This window comes from Coturnix japonica, chromosome 4 (genome assembly GCF_054131305.1).
Source record: "Coturnix japonica strain WE chromosome 4, WE-NBRP24, whole genome shotgun sequence".
Taxonomy (NCBI): Eukaryota; Metazoa; Chordata; class Aves; order Galliformes; family Phasianidae; genus Coturnix; species Coturnix japonica.
Genome location: NC_140666.1, coordinates 21,396,388 through 21,413,286, shown reverse-complemented (window position 1 = coordinate 21,413,286; position 16,899 = coordinate 21,396,388). Strand labels below are relative to the sequence as shown.

The 16,899-nt window shown below is 41.2% G+C and overlaps 4 protein-coding genes across 40 annotated transcripts in view; 2 read left to right on the top strand and 2 right to left on the bottom strand.

Moving 5' to 3' along the window:
- Positions 1–4,680, top strand: part of NXT2 (nuclear transport factor 2 like export factor 2) — a 60,220-nt gene extending 55,540 nt beyond the window's left edge. For 11 of the 21 annotated variants that reach the window (XM_085546229.1, XM_085546228.1, XM_085546227.1 and 8 more), the window contains 2 exons: positions 487–631; positions 1,479–4,680. In XM_085546229.1, the coding sequence (XP_085402355.1) occupies positions 487–631; positions 1,479–1,699 (366 nt within the window). In that variant the 3' untranslated portion in view covers positions 1,700–4,680. The remainder of the gene's footprint in view (positions 1–486; positions 632–1,478) is intronic. The other 10 variants (XM_085546240.1, XM_085546239.1, XM_085546237.1 and 7 more) reach the window with 1 other exon arrangement.
- Positions 4,681–5,407: 727 nt separating this feature from the next.
- The window catches only part of TMEM164 (transmembrane protein 164), an 86,485-nt gene continuing 74,993 nt past the window's right edge, over positions 5,408–16,899 (top strand). Inside the window, exon 1 of the mRNA XM_015860467.3 lies at positions 5,408–5,825. The gene's annotated coding sequence lies outside the window, so the exon portion shown is untranslated. The remainder of the gene's footprint in view (positions 5,826–16,899) is intronic.
- On the bottom strand, positions 6,517–10,365 carry KCNE5 (potassium voltage-gated channel subfamily E regulatory subunit 5). The gene has a single exon (XM_085546242.1). It carries the CDS (start codon positions 6,953–6,955, stop codon positions 6,614–6,616), a length of 342 nt encoding a protein of 113 aa, XP_085402368.1. The 5' UTR covers positions 6,956–10,365; the 3' UTR covers positions 6,517–6,613.
- Positions 9,530–16,899, bottom strand: part of ACSL4 (acyl-CoA synthetase long chain family member 4) — a 32,578-nt gene continuing 25,208 nt past the window's right edge. For all 17 annotated transcript variants that reach the window (XM_085546199.1, XM_085546201.1, XM_085546204.1 and 14 more), the window contains 7 exons: positions 15,576–15,715; positions 14,780–14,952; positions 14,531–14,605; positions 14,109–14,300; positions 13,464–13,578; positions 12,616–12,773; positions 9,530–11,389 (listed from right to left, as the gene is read on the bottom strand). In XM_085546199.1, the coding sequence (XP_085402325.1) occupies positions 11,232–11,389; positions 12,616–12,773; positions 13,464–13,578; positions 14,109–14,300; positions 14,531–14,605; positions 14,780–14,952; positions 15,576–15,715 (1,011 nt within the window). In that variant the 3' untranslated portion in view covers positions 9,530–11,231. The remainder of the gene's footprint in view (positions 11,390–12,615; positions 12,774–13,463; positions 13,579–14,108; positions 14,301–14,530; positions 14,606–14,779; positions 14,953–15,575; positions 15,716–16,899) is intronic.

The window sequence follows — 16,899 nt, the reverse complement described above, 5'->3', positions numbered from 1 at the left end:
CTCTGAGGTATAGCGTATTGTAATTGTAATTTTATAAATGTAGGTGAACATGAAAGTATCAGCAGCTGCATGTTACTGCTTAGTCATATTGTGCTGAAGCAGGGTAGGTACAGGTGTAGCAACAGCTTGCATGAGAGCTAGTCACCCATAAACTACAGCTTATGAAATACTGGGGAGGTTCAGATCTGCTGCTGAGTGTAATTGTCCTCTTGCATTGTTTCACTGCTCCCAGTTGTTGGTTTCTTACCTGAAATCATACTTTCTGAGTACTAGTCATAAAGCAAGTCATAAAGCAAAGTATGCTTCTATTTCAATTCTTGTTCAGGAGCACTACTTTTTTAAAGTTAATAATTGAAGAGGGCATTTTATTTCCTCAAGAGCAGAAGTAATCAGTGATACAAAACACTCTTTCAGCTCCTATGTTGAGATGTTGTGCGCTGTATGTGCTCCCCTATTTCCTCCAATACTTTGTTTGTGATTCCTCAGGCTCTGACCAGGCTGTATTTGGACAAAGCAACGTTAATTTGGAATGGTAACGCAGTCTCTGGACAAGAGGCACTGAATGAGTTTTTTGAAATGTTGCCATCCAGTGAATTCCAGGTTAATGTGTTGGACTGCCAGCCTGTTCATGGTAAGCTTCTATTACTATTTATTTATTTAGTCATTTTATAACTATTGATAGAGAAGTACAACTATTACAGTACCCGATGTCTCTCTAGGGACTAGCTTATTAGTGAAAATATTGAGGGTTGGAAGGTAAAGCCGTGCATAAATGAAGCACAAAACCAAGAGGTGCAGCAACTCCACATTATATGGGGAAATGGTTTTTTTTGTTAAGATCGTGTTCAGATGTGTTGCATTTTCATGTATTGAAAAGGTTGAGCTGAACAGATGGTGTTGTCCTTGACAATGTGTGAGTTGAGAGACCTATGCTGTAGCCTTTGGTACTGCCATGCAATAGAATGTGGGACAAATCATTGATCCGTATTTGCTCTGACTTCTTTACATCTTGAATAGATGTGAAGTTCATTTGATTTCTAATTAGCAATTGCTAAATAAATGCTTACATAATTGAGAAGTTATTTATTAACTTCTAAGGAATATTTCTGGAGTATACGAAAGGCAACAGCCTGTGGTCAAGCATGCTTGCTTTCCTCTGCTGTAAAAGGATACAAGCTAAAAGAGGAGGGAAGGAAGAATGTGTGTGCAACTTGCTAGATATGTACACGTATCAAACAGGGAGAGCATTTTCTAAAAAGAAGAGTGGGGGATTTTTGTAGTGCTCTCAAATGAACAACACTAGATGGAAATGTAAAACCCATTTAAAAGTGCTGTTGGCGAGTGAATGCACCGTTGTGTATATGGAAATGATGTAAGAAAGCTGTATTTTTTGTGGACCTGTAACCAACCGCTAGCCTGTAACTAGTGTAACAGAATTGAATAAAATATGTACATTTCCTATTTCTTTCACCTGTTAGTCTTTGTTTGGGTTGTTTTCTTTGTTTTTTCTTCCTGTGAAGAGCAAGCTACTCAAAGCCAGACAACAGTCCTCGTGGTGACTTGTGGGACAGTAAAATTTGATGGCAACAAGCAGCGCTACTTCAACCAGAACTTCTTGCTGACAGCACAAGCCACATCTAACAGCACAGTGTGGAAGATCGCGAGTGACTGTTTCCGCTTTCAGGACTGGGCCAACTAGTGAGGACTGGCTACAGGAAGCGACCTCTCATTCCACGTAATGAAGCTAGCTGTTCAGTTGGCCGCTCTCCGAGCGTGGGCTGTGCTCAGTCTTCATGTTGCATCTGTCATTATGGAAGGTCTGCGGATGTCTCAGGCTCAATCCCAGTGACCGTGGCTTTTTTAATAAACAATCTGAAAATGTAACGGGTTGCTCATGTTAGTTGAACGTAATGAAATGCTGAAGGAGTTGAACCTAAGGAAACGCAGAAGGTAATGAGCTGTGTTGGAATCATTCCTAAAATGCCTTACGTGCAGCTGTGCTGCCACTTACAGACTTTTTGTATGTAATGCAGAAACTTCAAACCCAAAATACTCTTATTGTATAGTTCTGACCAAACATGTAACTGCTTCAACTTGAAAAGGCCTGTTTTTACAGTAGCATCTTACCTCTTTTGAAGAAGATGCCTGCAACATGTTTATAGAATTCTCAGAGCTACCTGCTCCTGGTTGTCGGAGGCTTGTGAGGATTGGCGATGATTTCTACTCTTTGTGAAAGTTGCAAATACAGCCTGTGCGCGTATAATCTCTCAAATAGTCTGTTGGAAAGCTGGTGTTACCTTCAATGGTATGGAAGGACTGCGACTTGTCAGTTTTTTTTTTTGACTTAAGCATCTCAGAATTTGGTGGTTGTTAATTTATATTGATCCATATTTAGGAAATTCTGAATAACTCAGAACTTCAGTGCCAACAACTCTTGTCAAATACATGTCAAGAAGTCAAGGACTTCAGCAGCAGTTTTTATTTTGAAGTCTTGTCATGTAAGAAATAGGTCAGTAACATCATTTCTGTCTGCTCTGTCAATTCTGTCACTGTGAAGGACGGAATATTCTTCCCAACTAAAGTCTGCAAGTTTTGAATCCCTGTTATCTTTTCAGGAAGTATTGTAATAAAAAAAATAAGACACTAAAGGTGTGTATTACTGTGAAGCCTGCCTTTTTTCTCTTCAGTACTGTTATTCAGAACAGGTTCTTCGGATACTTTTAACTTGGCAAAAGAAGCTCTGAACGCAAGTACCATCTTCCTTGCCTGCAGATTTTTATTACACTTTTCGTGTTTCTTAAACATTTCCCATATTTATTCATTCTATTGTATTTTTTTTCTTGCTTTAAACAGCAGCTTTCATAGAATAGTTTTTGTGGGTTCAGGCTAGAAGATTGTCCATCTTAACTTGAGAACTTAGAGAGTAAACTGAATACGGATGCTTTTATGTAGTTATATGTGTGATAGTACACTTCCTACTGAAAATACAGAAGGGGAAATTGTTAATACTGTTGCAGTGACAGCAGCAGCCATCAGGACTGCAGCTCACTTAGTTTTATAACCTAAATTGGAAAACTGTGAAAATGAGCAGTATCTTACATTGTATGAAACACTCATGGTTGGCATGATATTATCCTATAGATCATGGGATACTGAAGTGAAATGGGTGGCTTTATGTAATTTAAAGGTACTTTTTACATCATTGGATGTGCATTGGAATTGGCAACCTGACTTATTCCAGAAGCTGCTGCTATCCTGAGTGGTTTCTGAAGCTACTGTGTGACTGTTTGTTTTCAACCTGGTTTCTGCAAGCAATGTAAAAAATCCAAAACTCTTGAAAATTGTAAATACTGTAAATGCGTTGTTATATCTGTATGTAGTGAAGAAAGGGTTGCTTTATTCACTGTTTGTATTAACAGAATATGTGAGGTTTATATATTTGCATTTCTTCTGTGAGTTTGAGAACCCTCGTTGCCTGTTTCTCATATAGCACTGCTGAACTGACGCTGGTGTGCTGTGCTTTTCTTCTTTGTTCTTCATGACATCGGTAGTGTTACAGTCTGCTTACATACACCAGGCAGGTTTTGTCTCTTGAAATGTAGCGATGGGTGCACCTGTAACATTTACTTTTAAACTCTGAATACGTTTGCCAGGACACACACTTATACTTGCACCTGATAAGCTTGTTCTGGGAGTAAATACCTATTGGATGTTTGGATCCAGGTTCTAATTTGTATACTAATTTTGAAGCTCTTTTCTATGCAGAGTGGGAGATTTTGAATATCTGAGACAATGTTTTGATTGTTTTATTTCTATTGATTATTTTCGTGCTATTTAAATATACACTGCTTTTAAATCTGGCTTCTGCAATTAATATTTAAGAAAAAAAAAACCACCTACCTACCTGACGTGTTTTGTGGGAGGCTTATTAACTGTCCAGCTGCACAGACCCAATTTGTACTCTTATTTAGTAAGCTATATAATTGGAATTGGACTTGGTGTGCATACAGGGATGTTGGGAGGGAAATTTATTAGAGGTTGATTGATTTAATCTAAGGGAAAGTACTAGCCGTGTGCTATTTACAGCCAAAAACAAATCAGTCTTGACTGTGCTATAATATCTGAGGTTTACTCCGGGCATCCAAGAAGTGAACATTTTCATGCTCTGAACTGAAACCAGGAGCTAATACTAGCAGATTTTTGCTTGATCCCAAGTTGGTAACGTACAACCAGACAGTGAAACGAAGCCAGGTGAAGAGCTGAGCACTTCCACGTACTAAGCTGTGGCAGCTGAAGTCTTGGTAGATGTTCTGTTTTGTGTGCGTTCCCTGTATTGTCTCTATAAGTCACTGTTCTTAATGTTGCTTTGTTATTCTACCATACTGCAGTTAAATTGACCTGAAATACTTGTACTGTTTCTTGGAATGGAGAAAAGCAATTTGTTCTTGTGATACAAATGACACTTTTGATATGCATACATTTCATTACCGTGACTGGGGAAAAGCACATTATAAAAGAAATGCTGTTTTATCAGCACTTGAGTATATTTTGTAAGCTTTCAGAGTTGTTAAAAGACCTCTTGTAAGATTCCATTTTTAAGAGAAAGCCCCCCCCCCCTTTTTTTTTTCCTTAAGACATTTTCGTAGTTTGTTCTTACGATATTAAAAGTCCAGGAAATAATTTGTGGCTTCTTTATCTTTACTGCTTGTGTTCTAGATATTAGTTGCGTTCTGATTGTTGCAGCTGCTGCTGGGGCACTGCAGAACAGGCTATGTATCAGGAAAGTTATTTGGAGTAATCCTACAGCAACTACCTCACCAAGAGCACTGTGAAGCAGTAAATGGTGTTGAACTGGCCAGAGCATCAATCTCAGACTGATGTTTCCCTCTGTCTTAGAATCATTCACTGGCCTGAAGCAGTGACTGGGCATAGCCAGCCCTGAGAGCACAGGTGGAAGCAGTTCACCAGTGTGACCAGAAGGGCTGGGACCAGGTCACCCCTTCCTGCCCCCCACCCCAATCTCTCAAACCTTGTTTAAGGGCTGGCAGCCACAGGGGAAGCAGCTGTATTTGGAGATTGCTGCCTCTGGAGCATTGGGTGAGCCCTGATTCTCAGAAAGGGGTAAGTCCTTCTGTGTTACCAGGTTGGGACCGCTGCCCTTCTTGGGTGATCTGAAGGTTGCTGTTGCCTATCCTTACATCCTGCTATAGAGAATGTACTGATGTTTTGACTGCTGTCCAACAGATATTTGGACGAAGCCAAACAAAACTTGTTCCAGAATCTTGGATTGAAAATATGGAAATATTTACAATCTGAGAACGCATCATTGAACCTCTTCTCTTTCTGTGCTAAGAAACAAGGCTCTTGATTAAGGAATGTTTCATGTGGTAATTCAGGTGCTTCATTCACTTTATTTTGCTGTTGGTGTTAAATGATGACGGTCACTTAGTGTGGATGGCTTTCAATTGCTGGTAATGGAGATGATGGTAATGCAGGGTTGATGTCTGTGTTGACTTGTTCTCCCCAAGATCAGGCAGCCTGGTAGGGCTGCGGGCACACTCTGCAGTGATGGTGTGCGATGACATTCACTGGGACCAGAATCGGCTCCCAAAAAATGACTTGTTGCTCAAAGCAGTAGAAAGTGCGTGAGGCGTCGCTGTTTTTTAAGGTTTCCAACCAGCAGATAACGTGTTATCTTATATAAACATCTGGTTGAACTGTAACTATGAGGCAGAATGGATGGACGGATGAAAATTGCAGAGTGCTGCAGTTGACCGAGACCTAGTGATTCTTTCAGGTGTTGAAATGTACCGGTAGGACTGCAGGTAATTGGAAGCAGGTGCTTTGTTAAGTCACTTGGCAGGAGATTTTGTGCCTTATTTACTTGAAATGTTTTCACAAGGGCTGCCCTTCTTTTAGACAGGATCTAAGAGTAGTGTGTCGTGTGTTATTTGGGGGGTGAGTTGTGGTATGAAGATATGGAGTTGGTGGTGTTGGTTGGATGCTGATGCAGAGGGACCTCCACAGCTATTGTGTGTTAATCTGGAGAACAGAGCAGTGGAGAATAGTAACCTATACTAAATAAAGCATACTGAGAGCACATTTAAATGTTAAATGCTGAAGCTTTAACACATGGATGCCCAACCTTTGGGTTACCTGGGCCTCACTGAGTGAAGAGGAATTACACTGGGCCATGTATATGTAGGTGTCTGAAAGTAATGCCTTCTCATGATTTCTGTAGAAGTAATAAAAGATACAGAGAGCACAGCAACTGCTTGATAGAGCAAATTCTTAGCTACAGAGCACTGCTTTTCATCAGCTGTGCTTTCATCAACAGCAAACAAGAGCCTGGGTGCTCATCAGAATCTGCCACATGGCAACCAAATGTAATGAGATACAGGTGGGAAGGTTCAGCCTCTGCTGCTGTACCACCACCTCTGCTGTGGGCCAGTATCAGAAAACAGGAGGCATTACTTTCAGAGCAGCCCATGTAAAATATATATCGTAGTCAATGTGTATAAATAGCAAAACTTATTTTAATGTTTTTATTGAAAGATTTTTTAAGCCGTAAAGCAGATGTGATCTGTGACTGTATTTATGCGAGAGCAGTATGTCAGGCCTGTTCCATGGCCCGTCCCGTAGCGGTCCGCAGGTCCGGGCGCTCTCCGCTCCGCTCCGCCCTGGCCCGGTGGTCACAGCGGCCGCGGCCCCAGTCGCGCTCGATGTAGAGGTGGTAGGGATCGTGCTTGGATTCCAGCTTCCGCGAGCGGGTGTAGGCCAGGATGAGCCCCCCGGCCAGGCAGCCGTAGAAGATCATGATGAGCAGGATGTACAGCGAGCCGTCTCCCCCTGCCCCGCGCTCGGCGGTGACCGCGCTGCCGTTGGCTCCGCGGCGCAGCTCCCGCAGCATCGCGCCCAGCAGCGCCTGCAGCCTCCACGCCTCGCTGCAGTTCATGGCACGGCGCGGAGCGGTGGGTGCCCGCTGTGCCCCTGCGGGCTGTGCCCGGCTCTGGGAGCGACGAGCCGATCCGCCCGGAATGAGGCGAGAAATGATGCGTGAGAGAGGGATGAGGCTCCGCCCGGAGCTCTACGTCCCGCTCTCCGCTACTGCTGAATGCCTGAGGTCCTCCCTGCAGCGCTGCCACTTAGAGCAGAGCGTGGTGCTGGGAGGGTGCTTGGGAGGGACTGTGCCACATCCTCGCAGCACCAGGACTCATGCAAATGCATATCCTTATTCTAGAAAGGAAAACGTAATCCAGTTCCATTTGAAAGATTCAGCTGGAAGGAGAGCAGCCCAGATAAAGTAGAATTGGAGTAATTCAAACGGTAATTAACTGTAGAGAGTGTTGTTGGACCTGAAAGGCTTGAGTGGTGAATATCAGCAGGCTGGTGTTGATTTTCTTTGGAGAGCCCTTTTACAAAACCACATCCCTTCAGAGCCACGTTTGGGTCAGGGATGTGCAGGCATCTCGCTTCATCAGCACCAAAGGGAGGCGTGCCATGGGTAGTCAGTTCTGCTGCAAGTAGGAAAAAGGTGCTCGATATCATTGTGCGTAACCATTTAGAACTGCATTTAGATTGGGCTTGTTTTGACTCAAAGGGCAAAAAATAAAGCAGGCAGCTGTGGAGAACAGTATTCCTATTCCTCATGCCTGCTCTGTGGGGGAGAACCATCAGTAACAAACTGATCCATGGCCAACAGGAAGAGGTAGGTTGGATACCGCATCACAAACAAACACTAACCCAGCAACACCTCCTGGGGCTCTGCTGTGAGGTGCCAGTGTGGTGTGAGACTCACTGCAGCCATTGCTAGGCTTAGTTCCTATTAGGACGCAGCAGCCCACTGGTAGCAGTGGCTCTAAACTGGACAACAAATGGAAAATTGAACAGTTTTTGTTTTGTCTGCTCTGTTGTTGGAGTATTTGCTTCTTTTCTTTAGAAGCGTGTGGGCTCTGAGGATCAGCATGCCCCAGAGCTCACTTTGTGTGCTTTAATTGGTGTTGGCCTCATGTCAAAGTTAACACCTCAAAGTAAATGCACGTTCTGACACAAATTACCTGCAGTAATTTGCTGTGTGCTTCATTAGAACCTTTTTTTGTCGGTGTCACAATAGACCAGGTCTGATTTTTCTTCTAGACATCTCTCCTTTAAAGCACTCATTAAAATCAAGTGAAGCAACAATGATGGTCCAACAACAAACATGCTTCACTGTGATCAGCCCTATTCCTCCATGGCCGGCGTGAGCCCATCATGTTAAATACCAGCTCTGTTCATCAATCCAAGTATCTTCACAGTGGTATCAAACACCTGAGCCCAGCCTTAAGCATTCCATGTCAGTAGTGGCTGCAAGCTTTACAGATTGCATTTTGTAACCCACCTTTGTGGCAATTTATGCAAAAGCAGCACTTTTAAAATGGAATGCTTGTTGTTTGTATCGCTTTTGTCATCTTTTTTAGTTTCTTGTATTTAAATTTTAGCTTCTGAAATGGAAATGTTTTCTCATGTAAATGGTGCTCAGCTAATAGACGGGCTCCTTACAGCATAAATCTATGACCAGAATGTATTGTTTGATTGCCTGTAGTTCCAGGACTGATCCACCATTAGAGCTGTGTTGGTTACCACAAACAATCATTCCGGGAGGTGTGGGGGGTTTGGTCTTGACAGAACTGGTGACCCATGATCACAGCGTGTGTCCTATGCCTTGCATACAGCTCAGGAAGCGTTTGATGGGAACTGGGGCTCTGTGTGTTGGCTTACCTGGGCTGGCTAAACACCGCCTAACCTGCTCCTAAGGGAACAACCATCACTTTCCCTGTTTATGCTAAGCCAATTAAGGGCACCTGCTGCATTGTGTACAGGAAGCAAATCTGCCCCCAGCCCTTACCTGATTTTCTGCGTTAAAAGCCATCCTTGAAAGGTGTTTGTGTAACCTTTGACTGTAGAGACTTTATGTGGTGGTGATCCTGAGCAACTAGTTCAGTATTTAATAAGGAGTTGTTTAAGAGTTCTGAGTTTATTTCTAAAATGTCCTGTGTTCCAGCTCCTAAACGACCCTTGATGTAAGCTTACTTCTTTGTTTCTCCTCCTTGTCCCCTACAGACGGCTCCTTTTCCCTCTGCTGGGGTGATATTAGGTGCAGCTGAGGCTGATCAGGTTTGTTACAGGCCATTCCTCACTTCTCCACAAGCTCTGTCACAAAAGGATTTAGGAATTAGAAGTCCTTACCAAAATGCAAGTATTGTATTTGCAGAATCGCCTCCGTGCTGCAACTGAGGCAGGTCTGGTGTCAATCCCTCCCTCGCTTTTTCCCCATCTCCAAAAATACCTGTGAAGCTGATGTGTACGAATTCTTTTGCAGCACATGCTGCATTGGGCAGACCCCCCTGGGTTCTTTTTCACCCTTGGGTTTGTTCTTTTGAACTGCTGCTTCTGCTAAGCCCTTGTGTTAGGGTATGCTCCACTGCAAAGAGAATGGGAGGTGCTGACCATTAACTGGAAACAACATACAATACACTCCAGAAACACAAACTTGGTTAACCATTTCAACTGTATTCTGTTTTGGAAATATCAACGTGGTGTGTGTATATATACACTGAAAATAGCAATCCTCAGTCAGCCGAGACACAGAAGATAGCTGGAGAATAGATAAAATACATTTCATATAAATACATTCATGGCTTAAGAAAAGAAAATCATACAACTTGCTGACAGACTCAGGTGCGAGTGACTTTCTTACACGTCTAACTTCTGTGATGCTAACAGGCTGTCTAAAGGTTACGCGACAGTGACTGGCTTGAAACATGGGAAGCTGCTGATGTAGCTCTGGAGCTGAGTCACTTGGAAAGCTGCAACTGGAAGGGAAAGTAATTCCTGCCTTCACGATCCCACGGATGTGCCAGTATGTTAAAGAGAAGCATCATACAAAACCTCTCTGTACAGTGACAATAACAAATAGTTTTCCTTTTTAACCATCATATACACAACACATCATGAATAGAAGAAATCTATAAATACTTAAAATGAATCTGTAATATATAGCAGCCGAGCCACACCTGTACAAAATGAACGCAACACGTATGAAATGATTCAGAAAAGTGCAAAGTAGAACAGTATCAAAAGCCTCCACTTTTTTACAGCGTTTGTGGTTCAGGTGTGAAGAGCTGGCGGGGACGCGGGAGCTCAAATACTACAAAGGAAACACAGTACAGGATGCTGCACACAAAATGATCAACCGTTATTAAATTACAACCTCCCACTTCAGCACATCTACAATTTCCAGTTAGAGTAAGAACACTTCTTTAATAAGGATTTCCATGTAGAACGATTTGTCCCTTTTTGTAGTTCCTTAAAACAAAGGTTTTCCCAGCCATGGCATACTTTGCCATAAGTAAAACAAGACAGAGAAACTGCTCTTGGTTTCTGGTTGGCTTTGTGTTGGATGCTGCGTTTTAAAGGTGAACAGAAATACCTTTCCATAAAGTAAATACAGATACTCAGACCCTGATCCTGTAAACTACATGGAGATAACTTGTATTGTTACCCACATGTATGTGCAGGTCTAGAGGATCAGTGCCTTTAAAACAAACCCAGTGGGAAGCTCTGCTGGAATTAAAATGTGGCAGCAGGTACAAATGTATTTGGTGAGTGGAACTGGAGATTGTTGACTCAATGCTCTTGAGTGATCTTTTCAAATAACTTTTCTTTAGAAAGATTTTCAGTTCACCTTTATTTAAGGTAAGTGTATTTTATATTCTCTTATAGGCACTGTAAATATTGAAGACAACTGATGTGCAGAAGAATCCATCAATTTTTAAGCAGGACATTATTAGTGACCTCCAGCAAGTTCTTGACTAACATCTTTTCTGTTTTTAGATGGAGAAGGTTCAAGTTTAAGCACCCATTTTGTCCCTACACGCCAGGCTTCACAATGAGTCAGAGAGAAACTGCAAGTAGTCTGAGCACACTGGAGAAAGAATAACAACATTACCTGGCCACAGCGCTTCATGTAATTGTGTCTGTCTTAAAACTAGAAATGATCACACAGAACTGAAACACATTGAGTAGGAATTTAGGGTTTAAGATCTTCTCCTGTTGCTCTCTTTAGAGATAAGAAACATTCATCAATTTGGTGTATTTTCTGAGTACATCTGACACCTACAGTATACAAGGACGTCCAAAATCAAGGCATGATGAAGAACCTTCTGCATAACTGTCTAGTCAATTCAGCCTGTTCATTTGCCCCCATACATTCTTTCGATGTCGTTGAGGTAATGGTTTTTCAGTTCTTTCCTCTTCAACTTGAAAGCATCTGTTACTAACCCAGTCTCCGGAGTCCACGGTTCAGGGCTTAACCGCACCTTGATGGGTATTTCAAACCTCTCTAATTTCACTGCAGGGACAGCAAGAAACAAAAGCATGAGCAAATGCTGTTAAATGAAACATTCGTGCTAAATGCAAATCTAAGGCAAGTTCTCTTGTAGTACGTATAATATGGTGACCTACTTGATGAAGTAACCTAAAGAACGGTTTACGAATTTAATTGTACACCGAAGCTCAGTGCTAATATTACAGCTTCTGGCACAACTTGTGTCAGCGCAGCCTCTAGGTGGCAGCAAGTGTAGGGCAGCTGGGACAGCTGAGCCCAGGAGCTCCTTTGTGTTGGACTTAACTACTGCTATTGGAACTTCCTGCTTCCTCGGGTTTCCTTACGTGTCTGGTCCCAATAACGGTCCGTTCTGTAAGGCTAAAAAACTATACTGTCTCTTTAAAGTAATTTTGGAAAGAAACCTCTCAGAGCATTTATATCTAAATGTTAAGTTGCTAGCTAGAAAGTGACTAGAATGCCTAAGCAGAGACTGAATAACAACACGTGATGTTATTTACTTGGTTCGTGATGGAATAATGCAGACTGAAGTGTTTCCACTTTAGCCAAATCCCTAAAAAAAAAATTCATTTATTTTTAGGGAGGATTTAATACCGCCTTTCATTCTAATTGTCTTGGTTTCAAAAGGCAGATGCTCCAGGTCTGAGAGGCAGTGCGTAGTGTGTGCTTACACTGTTTTACTGCTTCCATGTATGAGGTGCGTAGCACTTTAGAGAGGTTCCTGACCCCGGTTAGCTCGGGATTTCTTTGTCCTCATAAAGAACTGATGAGGTTTTTGATCATTTCTATCTCTGTAGTAAGGACAGCAGGATAGAAGCTGTCATAAACATAAGGGTCATAGTTGTTCTAAGTAGTAATACACAACACTGCATGGCAAAAAAAGCTTTGAAATGTCTTGCTTAAGTAATTTTCTTGCTGCAAATGTCTTGTTAACTTCCCTTCTGAACCTCCTGCATCTTAACTGCATTAAACAAACAACCTCCCCCTAGAAGTTAGTTGGGGAAAATATATTTATATTTTATTATTTATAATAATAAAAAGAGAGAGTAGTTAAGATGACCAAAAAGGATGGTCTGCTCCTGGAATAAGAGGAATAAATTTGATATGGTCTTTCTGTTAAAACTCCTCTATGTTTTGGCAGACTGAGGCACCAGGAAGAATAAAGAGCAGTCAGTGGGGGTAACTGAAAACTTCTGCCTAAATAAGCTCTATGAGATTGGCATTTTACTTACTCTTGTTTGCCACCTCCTTAATTTCTCGTAGTATTTCAGCTTCCATTGTAGGATTGTTACAAATTTCAACCCAGGTTCCACTTATACCTTTCTGCTCAGCTAATGCCGTCAGCTTCTTCTGATTGGGAACCACAAAACTGATCACATAAGACTGGTCACTGCCACAGGATAGAGAGAAGGAAGGGAATAAAACAGTTAAAGCTCCAATTTCAATGATTCTGTGCTTACTTGATTATAGATACACAGAGCCCCAGTGCTTCTTGAGCTGTAGTTAATCCTGCACACAAGATCCTTTTTTTACTTAAGGTTTTCACAACTTACAACTTATCAAAGCTCAGGATCTAAGCTGTAAGTGGTTAAGTTTGATCACTATCATACTTCTAAGTGCACTTGTGAAACTACAGTGTAATTTTGCTTTCCAACTGTATCTTGTGTTTCAGTAGTCCTCTGCAGTTTCCCTTCATGTAGCATGTATAAGCAGGGGGAGAGGAGACACCTGGGTTATTTGGCTGCTTCCAAAACTCAGAGATTTAGTTCTGGCGCAGAACGTCCAGATGAATTTCCCCTCATATTCTGACAGAAAGCCAAAGCACGTGCTAAATTATACCTGTTAAGGGTGGGGGTGGGACAAAACCAGATCAACTACTATAGAAGAAGTGCCAACAGAAAAAGATAAGTTACTTTTTCCAGTTACAGGGAATCTTGGAGCCTATGTATGTTGCTTTAGAGATGCTATTTATAATTCATATTCTGGTAGGGGCTTTTGTTCAATGAAAACTGTATTATATCAGTATAGAAGTGAGTCACAGCTTGTATTTCGATTTACACAAAGTTAATACTACTCTTACCTTTTGGCATAAGCACAGATATTATCAATCAATGAACAGTTCTTCAGTGCTGCCTCTACTTTGCCCAGAGACACGTATTCCCCAGCTTGTAGCTTTACCAAGTCTTTTTTACGATCTAGGAGTAGAGGGGAAAGAAAACAACGTGCTTGCTCCATTTGAACTTCTACATTTCCACAGACTCATTTACAAACCCACTATGTATGTATTAAATGGTGTGCCATGGGAAAGTGAATACAAATGAATTAGAGCATTTAATCCAAATTATAAAGATGCTAACAGCACATATGTATTCTTGTAACTTCATAAAACTCCTGCCATGAAATTTACAAAACATTACACTTCTTGTCATGCAACTGATATGAACGTGGTGGAGATTCTGATCTTCAAGTTTTGTATTAAATACTAAGAAATAATCTTACATTTATTCATTAGCACACAGGAATTAAGCAGTGATACGTGGCAGGGAATGGCATCACTTCCAACATTTTCTTATAACTGAACAGTTCTAGAGAAGTCTCACACTATGATTTTGCAAGCAGGTGATCTTAGGTCGATTGGCCTCATCAAAGCCAACAAGACTAAGCACAGCCTTCCAATTATGTCAAGACCTTATAGTAGGTTGGGATAGCAAAAAGTGAGGCCAACCTATGATCTGCAGACACCCATCTGGATGGAATTCTCCTATATCTCCGGTACAAAACCATCTCTGACCATTCTCATCAATGGTGAAGTCTTCTGTTGTTTTCTCTTCATTTTTAAAGTATCCCATTGAGACATTAGGTCCACCAATTATAATTTCTCCTCTAGGATTAGGTTTGTCTCTGTTAGTGTAGCCCCCTGGAAAAAAAAATCCCCACACAATTATTTTCAAATTATATATTTTGCTGCTAAGAAAATGTTCTGAAACTTTAGCTTAAAGTTCATGCACAAACTAAAGACTGCTATCAAAGATGAACAGTTACTTCATATGCTGTGCCCTAGCTAAGCATTTAGGCTAGGAAACCAGCTAAGCACTGGTTAAATTATTTAACTACTTATTCTGAAGTCAAAGCATTGGATGCTCTTACCTTCTTGCCAGTCTCTCAATCTGATTTCACAGCAAATAAGAGGAGCTCCAACTCTTCCAGTGCTATAATCAGCAACTTAGGGAAAGAACAAGGAAAATCACAAAGTGTTGATTTTTTTTTCATTTTGAAGTATAAGTTCAAACTACAGCTTTGAAGACAACTTATATTGAAGACAGTTAAGAGCCACAGCTATTCAGAATTTACCCTTTAAAAGCTCCTAAAATATACTCCCAGAAGTATTTTAACTACCTTCTGTAATTGTTCCAGCTCCACATGTTTCTGTTAATCCATAGCCTTGGCCCACAGGACAGCAAAAACAGATATTCATGAATCTTTGTGTTTGGGGTGAGAGCGGGGCTCCTCCGGAAAGCATCATACGGATGTTCCCTCCTAGCAGTGCCTTTACTTTTTTAAACAACAGTCTGGAAAGAGAGAAGAATGTACACTAAGGATCATTCATTCAGCTCACTTCTATGAGAAGAAATGAGACAATCCTTCCTGTCTGCAGCACCTCAGAAATAATGTTCACAGGTTTTACTGGGGAGCAGGGATAATTGAAAGCCTTACTTCTTGTCTAACGTTTGAAGACAGCAGAATTCCTACAACTTACACATACATAAAGTTTTCAATTCTATATACAGAATGAAACCCGATGAAATCTAACGAGTCATTTGGTCAGAAGATTGTCATTCTTACTGGAACTCTTACAGGGCAGCAGGCACAGCCCTGAGCTGCTGGAGTTCAAGCATTGTTTGGACAGTGACCTCAGACATAGGGTTTGGGTAGTGCCGTGTGGGGCCAGGAGTTGGACTCAGTGATTCTTGTGCATTCCTTCCCACTTGTGACAGTGTATGATTCAATGATTACCATTAAATATCTCCTCTGTTTCCTGTAAGAACTTGGTTAATTTCAGTTTAGTCATTAGATCATGTTTGCATGCTGGAACAGAATTGCCTGATGTCAGATAGCTTAGATTATTATTCTTTTAGTCTGCTTTAACAAATCTCAATGAAAAAAGCGCAGCTGGGCCATGAATCATACTTACATGTTACACAGAGGTGCATCGTATCCTCTTTTGATTTGTTCCAGTTTGTAGTCATAGCCGATCTTGAACAGAGTTCTCTGAATATAGTTCATCTCCTGAACTTTACTCATGACATTTTTATAAATTCTGTCCATTATTTCCTATAAAGTGTTAAAAAAAAGAAAGGAAAATTACCACAAAGAGTAAAATTCCATGATAAAAATAATAATTAAAAAAACAAATACTGTTCTCTCTTATAAATGAGTAACACAGCAAGAAGGAAAATATCTGCATCGTTGCTTAAGCAACGCTTAACTCTAATGTGCTTAATATATTATCAATTAGCCAATTTAAAGATCGTTGCAGCCTGGAGCTGTTTGAAATGGGTGGAATGAAGTGTCAAAAATGCAGCAGAAAACGAGGGACTTATCGTGACTTTTCTCCACTTGCTTCTGTTGCCTCACAACAGCACTGCTAGAGGGGAAGAGCCCTCACATTATAGTACATAGCTCAGTTTAGCAGACGTATGCAGAGTTGTAAGTCAAGGGCAAATAACTGAGTAACCACTGTAGATCTCCAGACATATTGCAGCAATCCATAGCACCACTTGCACTTCTGCAAACATCTTTCTGAGCACCAAGTTTGGTTTTAAAATACTTCATACCCTTTGCTCTTAAGATGTCTTCTCTATCACTCACAGCTACAGATCTTGAGTTTTATTAATCACGATATCAGTAATGCCTCAACCTGTACCTAAAATGTGAAAAACTGCTTTATAACACCTTGAATTTGGGTTTAGCTTTTTTAAAAGCCTGCAATTGCATGACAAGGTATTCAGAATTACAAAGGCCAGAAGGAACTATGAGCACGTTCTAATTGAATCAAATATTTAGATGTATTTGTGCCTTTAAGGGAAACTGTTGATGACAGCCTGAACCTCTGATTAACCATCTGAGGCAAGTGATGGGTCAGCTGTGGGAGCACAGGTGAAGGTAATTCAGCTCTGCTACTGGAAGGGGTGGAGCTTGACTTACTCTCTTAGATCCCATTTATGGGCTGACCACCAATAAGTTAGTATCTCTTTCTGTAGTTTGCTCTTTGTGGTGAGTCTCAACATTGGTGGGCATCCATCTTGACTGAAGGCCTCAGAGCAGGTGAGTCTTTTCCTTTGATATCCTCTGGTCATCTATTTTTATAACTGTACTTGTATTATTCCAACTATACCACGCCTTTAATTACTTTCTAATTCATTCCTTATAAATTTTCCTTGCTAGTGATGTTATGGTGTTTTGATGATAATACAATACTTCTAGCAAGTGCAGTGTTTATGAGGTAGATGTTTGGT

Bases quoted from the DNA above. Each gene is read 5' to 3' on its own strand.
- KCNE5 (XM_085546242.1), bottom strand. From the start codon at position 6,955: ATGAACTGCAGCGAGGCGTGGAGGCTGCAGGCGCTGCTGGGCGCGATG.